Source organism: Dermochelys coriacea, chromosome 4 (assembly GCF_009764565.3).
Source record: "Dermochelys coriacea isolate rDerCor1 chromosome 4, rDerCor1.pri.v4, whole genome shotgun sequence".
Taxonomy (NCBI): Eukaryota; Metazoa; Chordata; order Testudines; family Dermochelyidae; genus Dermochelys; species Dermochelys coriacea.
The window spans coordinates 115,274,534-115,288,128 of record NC_050071.1 but is presented as its reverse complement, the minus strand read 5'-3'; the positions used below and the strand labels follow the sequence as shown (position 1 = coordinate 115,288,128).

At 40.5% G+C, this 13,595-nt stretch overlaps 1 protein-coding gene across 5 annotated transcripts in view; it reads left to right on the top strand.

Moving 5' to 3' along the window:
• C1QTNF7 (C1q and TNF related 7) overlaps positions 1-12,010 on the top strand; it is a 59,694-nt gene extending 47,684 nt beyond the window's left edge. For 2 of the 5 annotated variants that reach the window (XM_043514134.1, XM_038399933.2), the window contains exons 2-4: positions 5,164-5,497; positions 7,516-7,761; positions 10,980-12,010. In XM_043514134.1, the coding sequence (XP_043370069.1) occupies positions 7,524-7,761; positions 10,980-11,611 (870 nt within the window). In that variant the 5' untranslated portion in view covers positions 5,164-5,497; positions 7,516-7,523 and the 3' untranslated portion in view covers positions 11,612-12,010. Of the gene's footprint in view, positions 1-3,197; positions 3,462-5,163; positions 5,498-7,515; positions 7,762-10,979 lie in introns of those variants that run through there. The other 3 variants (XM_038399934.2, XM_038399931.2, XM_038399932.2) reach the window with 2 other exon arrangements.
• The last annotated feature ends 1,585 nt before the right edge of the window (positions 12,011-13,595 follow it).

The following is a 13,595-nucleotide window of genomic DNA, read 5'->3' as shown; positions in this document are numbered from 1 at the left end:
GTCCCATGTTTTCCATGTGTCCATGGCCATGGAATTGGACACATAGTCATGGAATCTGGCTGCAGAATACACTTTCATTTTTTTTTTAAAAAGTGTACTGAAGCATGGGATGAGAGTTTAAATGTCAGCATTGTTAACTATGCCACTACGGATCACTTTCTCAGAAAGATTTACCTACTATGACTATCTGTTATCTTCAGTAGGAGATATCTTTGGGGATAGTGGGGCATTATTGGGGTGGGAAACAAAAATTCATTCTATCCAAAAAGTTTCAGGTCACCTCTCCCCTTATTACACAAGGCAGAAGTAAAGAGAAAATGCAAAGCTTCTGTAATCTACTGGTCTGTGTGTATTGCACATTTCCCACTGTGTCTGATTCATAGAGCATGCAAGTCTGTTACAGTGCCCAGCTCGGGAGTCTGGATCCTATAGAGCTATAGAGATCCTATAGCTGTAAAGTCTCATGCTTTCAGCAATGGAGGTCCCTGGTTCAATTGTCAGTGCATGGATAGAGATCATCACACTTCTGCTGCCTCTTGCAAGCTAGAATGCTAAACTGCCAGAAGCCTCAATTGCATCCTGTGCAAACCTCCAACTTTCTATTCCAACATATTCCATAATGCAGAATAGCAATGCCTATGCAAAATTTTTGTGACACAATTTGTGGGCAGTGTAAAATACTGTTAATTCCTTTTGACCTGAGCGAATAGTCAGTGTTCGGGACCCTGAGGGTGTTTCAGTTGAGAGTAGAAATTGACAATAGAGTCTGGTATTTTCTTTGATACAGTCTTGTTTATTTACTAGGACTGTACAAAGTTATGCTTCTCCAAATGCAGGAGGAACCAAAGCCAAAAGGAGAGAATTTCTTTCCTTACAACCCAAGCCTTTTCAGCCAGCACGAGACCCAGAAGCCCTCTCTCTAGATTCTTCCAGGGTCATACACCATGCTTGTCCATCTCTAAGTCTTGCTTCTGTTCCTGTGTCTGTATGATGGGTTATACAAACCCCACAGTGGGATGAAAGGGGTTAAAGGAAACTACTGGGCCCAGGTAGTCCTGCTCCTCCAGCCCTGCAGACCATGCTCCAGCTGGAGAAGGGTTTGAAAAGGGAACAACTGGGCTCAGAAGAGGCCAGGCTGTGGAGGAGGACAGACCTATCATGAAGGTTCCTGACAAAGGGGCTGGAGAAGCCTCTTTGAGGAAATAGGACTTATGCTGAGTCTAGTTGGGGTGATAGTTTGGTTACCTTTTCTTTTTCTTCTCACCTTATCTGGGGCTGAAAGCTGACAGAGGAAAGCAGCAGAAGGAGCTGACACTGGAAGGGTAACTCAGAGGCCACTTTTGGAGGCCAGACACTTTCCATCCTAGGGCCCTGTGTCAGAGCCTGGTGGAGTGGCTCCTCTACCACTGCTCCCACTACAGAAGGGGCTCGAGTCACCTGTACTCATCACTATGCCTCTGAGGCCAGGTCTACACTATAAACTTACATATGTATAACTCAGGGGTGTAAAAAATGCACACCCCTGAGCAACACAGTTATACTGCCCTCACCCCCGGGGTAGACAGTGCTATGTCAACAGGAGGGCTTCTCCTATCAACATAGTTACTGCATCTTGCAGAGGTGGATTAACTGTGCCGAACAGAGATGTTCTCCTGTGGGGTTGGTAGTGTCATCACTGAAGTGCTACAGCTGCACCGCTGCAGCATTTTAAGTGTAGATCCGTGCTGAGTGAATGGTGACCAGGACTGTAAGAGTGACCCACCAGGAGGGGGGACTAGGTGTGCTAATCCTTTGGCCCTCACCCCATGAAGGAATCTATTATAATCTCTCAATTTCTGTCTGCCCTCCAGCTTCTCTTACCCTCACACACACAACCCCGAACAAACAATACCTAGTCAAAAACCTCTGCCCATATGGTGCTAGTTTCTGAGCAAATTCCATTATGGCTTTTTTTAGGTCCAGCTCCTTAAATGTCTCTTACAACTCTCTTAAATAAAGAGCACATTCATACCCATCATTTTCAACAAGGTTGTAATCCAATCCACAACAATAATTGAAAAATATTTCATAATTAAGATTTGTATTGGAATGAACATAAAAATAAATAACCTATAAAATGCTGGACTGTTTGGATTATTTATTTAACTAAGAGCCACTATATAATGTTATAAAATTCAGCAGTTAAGCCACCGAAGACAGGGCTGCAGATTACATGGAGCCTGAGATGTTAGTGATTTATCATCTGAGCTTTCTCTGCACACACAATTTAAAAGCAAGAGAGGTCTGAAGTCTTTTACCTTGTCAAATGTGTGTGTATTCTGGAATTAAGCTAAAAAGGCTAGGGAGGGGAAAATTAGGGATACAGCCAGAATAACCTGTCTAATAAGTCTTGGCTTTTAATACAACCTTTATTTTCAACAGATTCAGGATAAGTCTCAAATGGAAATTTTTCTTTTAAATCAGTGATAGTTGGTGCATTTTAGAATTAGGCTCTCTTCAACTAGGTAAGGGAAGAGGATCACATCACCTGCAGAACAAACTCACATTAGGGAAATTTGCTACAATTCTTATTATTCTGATCCTAAAAAGTTAAAATAATGTTAGATGAATATAATGAAAATACCATATATAGCGAGACTATTTCTAAAGGCTTGATGCAAAGCCCATTGAAGCGGATGGAAAGACTCTTTTGGATTAGGGTAGTGCAAAAGTGATCTGCAGGGGATCTCTTAAAGTCAGGTCTGTAATTTTAATAGCTTGTAACAAAACGTTAGGGCTGGAACAGCCTTATTTTATAATATATAATGCTACAAGGCCCAGATGATCTCTAGGAATTGCACACAAGTGTGGGGATGATGGTAATACTAGGATTCTAATGGCGATGAAAAAGATAAGTCTGCTACTCTTATTTCCAGCAGCAGTGCGCTAATTATCATATTTAGAATTGATGAAAGAAAATACGTCTTCTTATTTCAGAGCACACTGTACCCACCAGCAAATACTTAGTCTTGCGCTCTAGCTCTGCTTAGTGGAACTGGCTGCAGAACCATAACATAATAAACAATGTACATATTGAAATCTTACTTGTTTAAATTAGGAGAATTGCATTCATATCACTCCCATTATCATTAACACTGAGTGCTTGTGTAACCCATGTGCCTAATATGGAGATATCTCTTTAAGAGACCCTTTCCGGGGGGGGGGGAGGTAGGAGTGAGCTGTGTCTGGGTCATTCTTGCTAGGCAGATTAAGCAGTCCACATCCAGAAACTTCTGGAATTGGGTGCGGTAATTTTGGGTATGCTCCAATAGGTTCCCTGTTGCTGGGGTCAGACTCCATGAGGGCAAGCAGTCAGGGCAGCTGCTTTGCAAAAGGCCATGTGCCCTGTGCGAGCTGGGAGAAACTGAGCCTAGGTGCGGGAAGCAGGCTGTTGTCCCTAACTCTGAAGCATTTTGAAGCAGGTTAGTGATATTGTTAGCCCTCTAACGGGGAAGCATGGGCAATGCTAATTATAGGAAGGGGAAATTGGGAGGGAAAAATAACTTCTATTTTAACTGTATGCTTTGAATGTCTTGATTTTAGCCAAACTGTTCTAGTTAAATTGTCTCGACTAGTCTGAGTCACCGACTTTTTTTTAAAATGTAGAAATGGGGAAAGAGTCATTTCTATTTTGCTATTCTCAGTTTTCTGTTTTCTTGTAACGGTTTTCTTTAACCAATTATTCACTTAAGTGTATAGATTTAATCAGTTAGCTGACTGGCTAGCAGTGATTTCAGCAGCGGAAGAGATTCCTACAAGCAAGTGGAGGAAAGATGTTGTTTTAGACTTAGCAGACTATGTAGATTTGTTGATCAAAGACTTTAACTGAGGGCATGGCTACACTTGCAGATGTAGAGCACTTTGCGTTAAACCAGGCTTCGTAGAGTGCAGTAGGGAAAGCGCTGCAGTCTGTCTACACTGACAGCTACACATAATGACAGGTTTCAGAGTAGCAGCCGTGTTAGTCTGTAGTCGCAAAAAGAAAAGGAGTACTTGTGGCACCTTAGAGACTAACAAATTTATTAGAGCATAAGCTTTCGTGTAGCTCACGAAAGCTTATGCTCTAATAAATTTGTTAGTCTCTAAGGTGCCACAAGTACTCCTTTTCTTTTTGACAGCTACAGGCGCACTGGTGTGGCCACATTAGCAGCCCTTGCAACAGCCACAGAGAGCAGTGCATTGTGGTAGCTATCCCAGCATGCAAGTGGCTGCAACGTGTTTTTCAAATGGGGGGGTGGGGTGGAGTGTGACAGGGAGTGTCTTGTGTGTATGTGGGGGGAGAGAGTGGGTTTTTGGGGGGGCTGAGCATGTCAGTGTGCTATCTTGTAAGTTCAGACAGCAGCAGATCCCCCTCCACCCCCGCCTCTCTCTCTCACACACATCATTCCACAGTAATGGTTATGTGTCTCGGAGCAGATAAGCAGCCGGCTGTCAGAAACAGAGCTTTCAAAGGGAACATCCGCATTCCTACAGCGAGTTCAGAATGAGAAGAGTGGCCACTTGACTTAAGGGGATTATGGGACATTTTCAGAGGTTGATCAGAGGGCAGTAATGCAACACCTTGTTCACACTGACTCTCAGGCATTTCAGCCAAGGCGCAACAAGCGTTAATCTTCTCGCTGAGGTGCAGTACCAGAAGCGCTCTAGCCGTGGAGTCAGAGCGCTCTCTGTGCCTTGCCAGTGTGGACAGGTTGTGAGCTAGTGCGCCTGGAGCTGCTTTAATGCGCTCTAACTCACAAGTGTAGCCAAGCCCTGAGACTTAGGTGAACAAAACATAAGCTTTCGGGAACTTTCAGTTTATTCTCGCTGTATTTCTGTGGGGACTGAACTGTTCAGATTTAAATTTCTTTTTTTTATTTATGTTTATGTATAACTGTGAAGGTAATGTCTGTGGATTATAAAATAGCCGTCATGCTGTAAAAATTAGGTTATTATTTGTTTCTTTGTCATAAGATTTTATAAAGGTATTTAATTAAATTCATTTCTTTAGTTCCTTTTGGGACTTGAATGTTGGGAGGTTGACCCTGTACGATCCTTGCTGAAAATCCTTAGAGACTGAACTCTGGGTCTCTAGCTACTTTCTGTGGGAGTTGGTTTTGGGTTTTTTTTTTTTGTTTTTTTAAGGTACTGGAGACGGGAAATGAAGTGAACTCTAGCTCACTCAAAGGTTACACTTGTTTTGGCTTCGAAGATATGCAGAAGGAGTGGACTCCTGAAGTTTGTTTCCTTGATGGAAGAGAAATTATTTGGCACAGATGACTGACATCATTTCCTAATCTAAATTATTAACAAATATGTGTTCTTTGGAAGAGGGATACCAGATATGAAAAGCAAAGTGCATCTTATAACTCACGGATTTAGTTCCAATTTTAGCACTCTAGTAAAACAGCTGTGATCAAACACTCTAGCCATCCTGTGTTCCTTTCAAAATTATAAGAACCAATCACTTAAACTAAAGGTGAGTCTCTCTATTAGCTGTCAACAGTAAAGGGACTAAAGCACAGTTAACCAATTCTGATTCCATCCAGTACAGAACAGTAGCATATATACATAGTAGCCAATTCGTTACACACGTGTTTATTTGTGCTGTCCCCAAATACTTATTTGCCATTCTGTAGCTGCTTTTTTTTACCCTCGCTCTCTAGAGATGCTGTGCATGCACTCCCAAAGCCGCCACTCTGTCATCTCATGGGCTTCTTTAGTTCTACATGCTGAGGATGCATTGGTCATGTAGCTATGGGAATTGGACAAGCAAAGTTGTTCCTTTTTATCCAGCTGCTCTCAAACATAAAAGAAAGCCTGCTCATATTTATACCTTGCTCTTAAATGCAAAGGGTCATATTCTTCTCTGATTTAGATCCTGTATGGTTCTGGTAACTTCAGTAGGGCTGCAAGTGGTAGAAATCAGAACAAAATTTCATCCAAAGTCTCAAGTGTTGGTTGCTAACTACCATCAGCAGTTGTCACTTATTGCTCTTGCAATAAGCACCTATCTCTTAACCCAATTGTTAGAGATCTATTGTGTCTGCAATGGCTGACCCATACTGTAGGTGCCCATCAAATTTCAATAAAGTTATTAGTACAGTCTCCTTGCCATTTTTGATACGGGATTGTGTATAACAATCAACTGACACAATAGCCCTAAAGGATCTGGAGCATTTCTCTTTTGCTCAAAAACATGTATTTGGTTCTTTTGTCAGTCTCCACTACCACGTGACCATATTCTGTTTCTCTCTGTCTCTCTTCATTGCCATTCCATTTCACTTTATATTTGGTAAAATAAATAAGATCCGTAGTAAAATTTATATTTATCTGGTGACCCAGTGAAAAAGTTTTTTTCCCATCTGAGCTGATATGGGCCTGCTATACACCAAATGAAAACTCATGAATTACAAAGGACTGTAAATGGCTCTGGTTTTACAGATAAGTTATCGCATGACAAACTAGTATGACCAACAGGGTGCCTAGATATTGTGAAGAGAGGTGAGTGAGATGTGGATTCTCTGGGAAAGTAGTCTGATTCTTTGTGCAATTTGCCTGAGTTTTTCATTATAATAAAGCCATAGATAGCATATAAATGGATTTCTTTGATTCCATCATTCCATTTCCTTTTTTTGCCAGAAACTAGTAGACTGTGATTTTCTTATAAGCTGTAAATTACCACTGCAGAGATGGATAATTCCACATAAATACTCTGATCTGGACCCTGATATAGAAAAAATACAACTCTATTTCCAGAATCACAACTCACACTAGTTTCAGGCCAGTCAATCGTGAGTAACACAGGACATTGTTGTTTGTAAGGTATTGCAAGTTCTTGGCAGCAGGTTACTATTGTAAGCTGTTCCTTCTTTCATCATATGGTATATTATAAAACCAAAAGGCACAAATTTAAAAATCTCTGATTATTTAATTATGAAGACTGACAACTAATAAAAAACATAATACTCTTGTGAAAGCATGTTGGGAGACTATGCAATGTAGATCAGTTTGTATCACATTCAGAAGCAGACTGGAGAAAAGTGTGAACCATCTGTTCTATTCAGACTTGACTCACAATCCCAGAGTAGCTGGCTGATTCTTTCTCAGTTACCACAGTGAAATAGTTAACTGTACTGTAAACATGAGAATTCAGAGTTAAATTCCCATTTTCTTAACTGACTTCACACCTCTTTTAAGGATATTGTTTTTATCTATCTGTAGTCTCAGTGTGACACACTGCATCATTCAGATTTGGAAGATTTTCCTTACATAAAGAAGGCTTGAAAATTAAATGAAATCTTTAAATTCTTCAGCAACTGGTGGGGCCATTGCAGCATTGCTAGTTCAGTGTGCTGCCCTGCATTGGCTCAATCCATTTTATGTTTAGGATTTTAAAAGTGTGAAGTATATATGCCTATAATCTAAATCAAAACCATCTGAAGGCTTTAATGACAAGATATGCATTCATGGTCTGTACATATGTATTTTTTCCAGAGCCAAGGATGTTTGCGTTGCTTTACGTTACAAGTTTTGCCATCTATACAAGCGGACAATCTCTTCACAACCAGCTCAAAGGAGAAAATTACTACACGAGATATATTTGTAGCATTCCTGGCTTGCCGGGCCCTGCAGGTCTCCCCGGAGCTAATGGATCACCAGGGCCCCATGGGCGTATTGGTCTTCCAGGAAGAGATGGTAGAGATGGCAGGAAAGGAGAAAGGGGTGAAAAAGGGAATGCAGGTATTGAATATTTGTGCTAACTAATAGAAAAAACAAAACAAAGAAACCAACAACCAGGATCTTCTCCTGGAACTTACTGTATTTTTTTAAATTTTATTTATCAGTGACTTCCTGAGTATAAAATACTAGCAAATATAAATGTAAGATGTATGTAACAAAAAATGACAACTTATATCAGCTTTAAACTCATAAAACAAGAACACTGAATCTCTAGGGTAAAACTTCATTATTATTATTTACAATTTATTATTCATTTTTAGCTGAAAAAAATTAAAAATGTTAAGGTTGAGAGTATCTATCAGTAATTTAAAATTAAAACATTACAGATGTTGTAATTATCCCAAAAACAATTATAAGCACAGGAAATTCAGACTTAAAGTGAAACTTAATAGAAATCCAAACAAGTTAAGAAAATAAATAGTTAGTGCACCCAAGCGACATTAGCTTCATCCTGAAATGATACCATTTAATAACCATGCAATTAAGATTAGCGTATCATAGTTTTGTAATTCTGGATTAGATTAAACTAAATGTTAAAGACACATTAGATATTCTGGGTTTTTTGTGTGCGCTTGCCCTAATTAAGTATTTCCAGACCTTAACATGTTTAATTTTGGGGGGTCTACTCACCTGTATAAAGTTACTCATATGGATGGACTGTTTGCAAAATCCGGGCCTAAATGAACACACAACACAGTAAGTAATAGGGGCAAACAATGTGTGGGAGATAAGAGGAAAGGAGAACATGTGTGAGTGAGTGTGAGCGAGGAAAAAAAAAGTTTTCATAGTTACAAATAGTAAATTATTATGTGTAATTCATGTTCCTCAAAATGCATTCACCCTTTTAAAAACTTCCTACCCTATTTGTTTCTAAAACATCCCTAGTCAGCCAAAGGACATGGTCAACATTAATGTACAATTTTCTTTATTACTGAATCACTCCAAACCTTGTCCCACCATTGCCCCTTTTCTTGTTGCTTTAAATCATTTTTCAATATTTATTTTTTAAATGTTGATATAAAATATCACCACATTTGTGGTGGTATTGCTGCTTATTTGTTACATAAGGTCATCCTTTGTTCTGGAGACATCCCTCATGAGATTTTGATTTTAAAAAATGGAACAATATAAAATTAACGAGGCACACATTAAATGGATTAAGAATTCATCAATGAGCAGATGTGTTTCTAATGGGGTCCTGAAGGGATTGGTTCTTGGCCTTACACTATTTAATATTTTTATCAATGTTCTAGCAAAAACAAAATCATCACTGATAAAGTTTGCATTGACACAAGTTGAGGAAGTGGTAAACAAGAAAGAGGACAGGTCACTGATCTAGAGTGATTTAGATCATTTAGTAAGCTGGGTGCAAGCAAACAATATGTATTTTTAATATGGCTAAATGTAAATCTAGTAACAAAGAATGTAGACCATTCTTGCAGGATGGAGAACTCTATCCTGGGAAGCAGTGACTCTAAAAAAGATTTGGGGGGTCATGGTGGAAAATCAGTTGAACATGAGCTCTCACTGAGGTGCTGTTTCCAAAAGGGCTAATGTGATAGTGGAATGCATAAATAGGAGACTCTCAAGTAGAGGTAGAGAGGTTATTTTTACCTCAATATTTGGCCCTGGTGTAAGTGCTGTTGGAATACTGTGTCCAGTTCTGGTGCCCACAATTCAAGAAGGATGCTGATAAATTCTGGTGCAGAGAAAAGTCACCAGGGATTAAAGGGTTAAAAAACATACCTTATAGCGATAGGCTCGGTAGCCCAATCTATTTATCTTAACAGAAAGTTAAGGGATGACTTGATTACAGACTCTAAGTATCTACATGGGAAACAAATATTTGATTATAAGCTCTTCAATCTAGCAGAGAAAGGTATAACATGATCCAATGGCTGGAAGTTGAAGCTAGATAAATTCAGACTGGAAATAAGGCATAACACTTTAACAATGAAAGTAATTAACCATTGGAACAATTTACCAAGGGTTGTGATGGATTCTCCATCACTGACAATTTTTAAATCAAAATTGGATGTTTTTCTAAAAGATCTGTTCTAGGATTTTTTTTTATGGCCTCTGCTATACAGGGGGTCAGAATAGATGGTCACAGTGGTCCCTTCTGGCCTTGGAATAAATGCATCTTTGAAAAGATAGGTAACTATTATAGTATAATACGTATAATATTATATAGACATAAAAAAAGTACAGTTTAATAGATTGAGTTCAGTTGAGAGGTACTGTTTAGTACTTTGGTTGTCAAATGTCTATGCGATATAGCAGCGGTCCCCAGACTTTTGAGGGTCACACCCCCCATTACTCCTGTCTGCGCTCCCTCATACCCACCCCAGAGCCAGGAGGGGAGCCGCGGCTCGGGGGCGGGGTGGGGGAGGCTGGAGTAGAGCTGCAGCCAGGGTATGGTGGGGGCCGGCAGCAGGGCCCATGGCCAGATGAGGCTCTGCTCCTGGCCGGGCCCCCGGCCTCAGCCCTGGGCCAGGAATGGAGCCGTGGCCAACAGCCGAGGCTGCGGGCTAGCATGGGGCTGGGAGCAGAGCCACACTGAGGACTGGGCTGGGCACCAGGCCGGGAGCCATCAATGTGTTTGGGGATGGGATCAGAACAGAGCTGGAGGCAGGGAGGAGGCTGGGAGATGCTCCCTCCTTCCTCCCGCCCCGGGGGGGCTGCCCAGGTCCCGCCATGCCATCTCAGATGTTCCTCCACTCCCCGCTAGAGGCATGCCGGGACCTCTGTCATACAGTAACTGGAAGTTTTAAAGAATTTCCAGTTTAAAAAATATAAGCTATTTCTTGTCAATAGTGACATAATTTACTAATAGAATTTTAAAGCTCTTATGGCTATATCCTGTCATTGTTCTGCACACAGAACTTCCATTAAGAATAAATGGAGTTTTACCTTTAAATAAATAAATGCCAGATTAAGGTCCTTAGTATTAATATAACGTCTCACCCTTGTTTGACTTGTGATGAATTTTATGCATTGTCAGTGCACACATACAAAAAACAGACATGTTTTTAAAATCTCAGATTCCATTCTAAGTGTGGGGTGTTTTTGAAAATCTGACAGGATTACACCAAACTAGTTTCATTATATATTTAATTTTGTTCAAACATATCCAGTAGCTCATGGAATCATTTGCTTTGCCACCTACAAAAGAGATTGTATATGTAATAATTAACTAATATAAAATGTTTTTCAAGGTTTAAGAGGCAAGACTGGACCTTTAGGAACAACTGGAGATAAAGGAGACCCAGGACAGTCTGGTAAAAAAGGACCTACAGGATTGGTTGGTGCCAAAGGTGAAGTGGGTCCTGCTGGACCACCTGGGCCTAAGGGAGATAAAGGAGAACGAGGAGAACGAGGTGTACCAGGGATCTGTAAGTGTGGAAGGATAGTGCTGAAATCTGCCTTTTCTGTTGGCATCACCACGAGCTACCCAGAAGAAAGATTACCAATCATATTCAATAAAGTCCTTTTCAATGAGGGTGAGCATTACAGTCCTTCCACGGGGAAATTTATATGTGCCTTTCCAGGGATCTATTACTTCTCTTATGAGATCACCTTAGCAAATAAGCATCTTGCAATTGGGCTGGTTCATAATGGGAAATACCGAATAAAGACATTTGATGCTAACACAGGAAACCATGACGTAGCTTCTGGATCCACGGTGATCTATCTTCAAGCAGAAGATGAAGTGTGGCTTGAGATCTTCTACACTGACCAAAATGGTCTCTTTGCAGATCCCACTTGGTCAGACAGTTTGTTTTCTGGATTTCTCTTATATGTTGATACAGATTATCTCGATGCCTTATCTGATGACGATGAACTGTGATATGGGAGATGTCAAAACATCTCCAAACAAACTAGACAATCTGATACAGGATTTGATTTGGAGTTTATAGGAGACAAAACAATAATGATATGAACTGGAATTTTATTTTTGTTTTGATGGGACCACAAATCAAATGTGGAAGAAGGTTTCCAGCCTCTATGCAGGACATTTTACCAAAGAACAGGGATAACAAAATTAATAATATACTAATGAATGACTGTCACTCCGGACCTGCATCTTCTTAAAGATTATGTTTATAATAATATTTAAACAAATTTAAGATAATGTACATCAAATTTTATATAAAATATATTGAGTTGTGAAGTGACCGATAGAGTGATATTGACTTATTAAACCTCTGGATACTTTGTATTTGTTATTAAAGGAAAATTGAATGCCTGACATCGCTAACAGCCTTGGTCATTCTAGGGAGGTAATTATTTAAGAGATACATGTGTTAAGAAATTTAGAAAGTAGAATGAAATAATACAGAATTGGCCATTTGAGAGTGATGGACCCTGGAAAGACCATTCACGTCAATCAGATACCAACACTAACAAAAGACATATAGTGCCAGATGACTTCTGAATGGAGCAATGCAGATTTACACCAGCTGAGAATCTGACTCAATTACATTAATTAAAAGGAGACCAGAACCAAGGGTCTGTATCCAATAAATGGATTAAAAATAGACTAACTTAGTGAACTCAACAAATAATTGTAAATGGGGACTCGTCATCCAATGTGGGTGTTTCTTGTTCAGTCCCACAGAGATCTGTTCTTTCCAAATGTAAGATATAAAATCACCCCTGGCAAAGTGTGCAGATGACACAAAAATCAGTAGAGTAAAAATAATTATTGGGATAGTTCTACAGAGCAATTTGGATCCAATGATAAGTTGGGCTTACCTGAACAATATGCATTTTAATACAGACAAATGCAGTGTCATAAATCAGGGCGGGGGTTTGTGTGTGAAGGTCAGTCACATTTGTAGGATGGGGAACTGTCTCCTGGAAAGCAGTGACTCTGAAAAGGACTTTTGGGCCATGATGCATAATCAACGGAACATGAGCTCCCAGGGCAATGCTGTGACTAAGAGGGCTAATGTGATCTTGGGATGTATAAGCAGGGGAATATCAAAAAGGAGTAGGAAGGTTGTAGTACCTCTGTATGCTGATGAAACCATTTCTTGAATACTATGTCCAGTTCTGGTGTCAACACTTCAAAATAAGATATTGGTAATACTGTAGGAGCAGCTGTGATCTGTATGCTCTGTATGACTATGCTATGTATAACCTGTATGCCCAAAAGGTCTGTTACACTCCCCCCCCCCATTTTGTCTTCTCTCCCTCTTTGAATACTTGTGAAGTGGCTTTCCCCCTCCCCCTCGCTCCTGGAATGCTTGTGGGATGAATGGGCTGGTTGAACAGCTAGAAGATCAGAAGAGCTCCTAGGTAGACAAGGTGTCTGGGACTCTAATTAGTCAGCGATCACACACCCAGTGCATGGATACTGTCCGAGGTGGAGTGTGACCAACCAGACACAGCCAAGTCATCTCTAGTTGCAGGCCATGAGGGCAAGTCCTTAAAAGGGGAAGGGACCATGTGCTCAGGAGTGCACTCACAAGCTTGTACCTCCTGTGAAGGCCCTTCGCCCGGACTGCCTGGCCAGTGGTTCATCACGTTGCATTCCATTGTGCCTCAGGAAGACTTTCCTTCATCGCATCGTCCATCGCTGTGCTGTGGTACACTAACCTTGAAGGATCCTGACATCTCCAGTGCTGTGCCTGTCCTGGGAGTGTGAGTAGTGAGTGTGACACTCCCCCCCCCTCTACTTTTGAGCTTAGCTATCAGTATAATAAAGGTGCTGCTTTCTGCCAAATTCTGGTGGATCATTAGTCCTCCCTAAGCTAACTAACTGGCCCAATTTCAGGTAACATTAATGGTGGAGAATGTGGGCAGCTTAGTGGAGGATTTGACCCAAG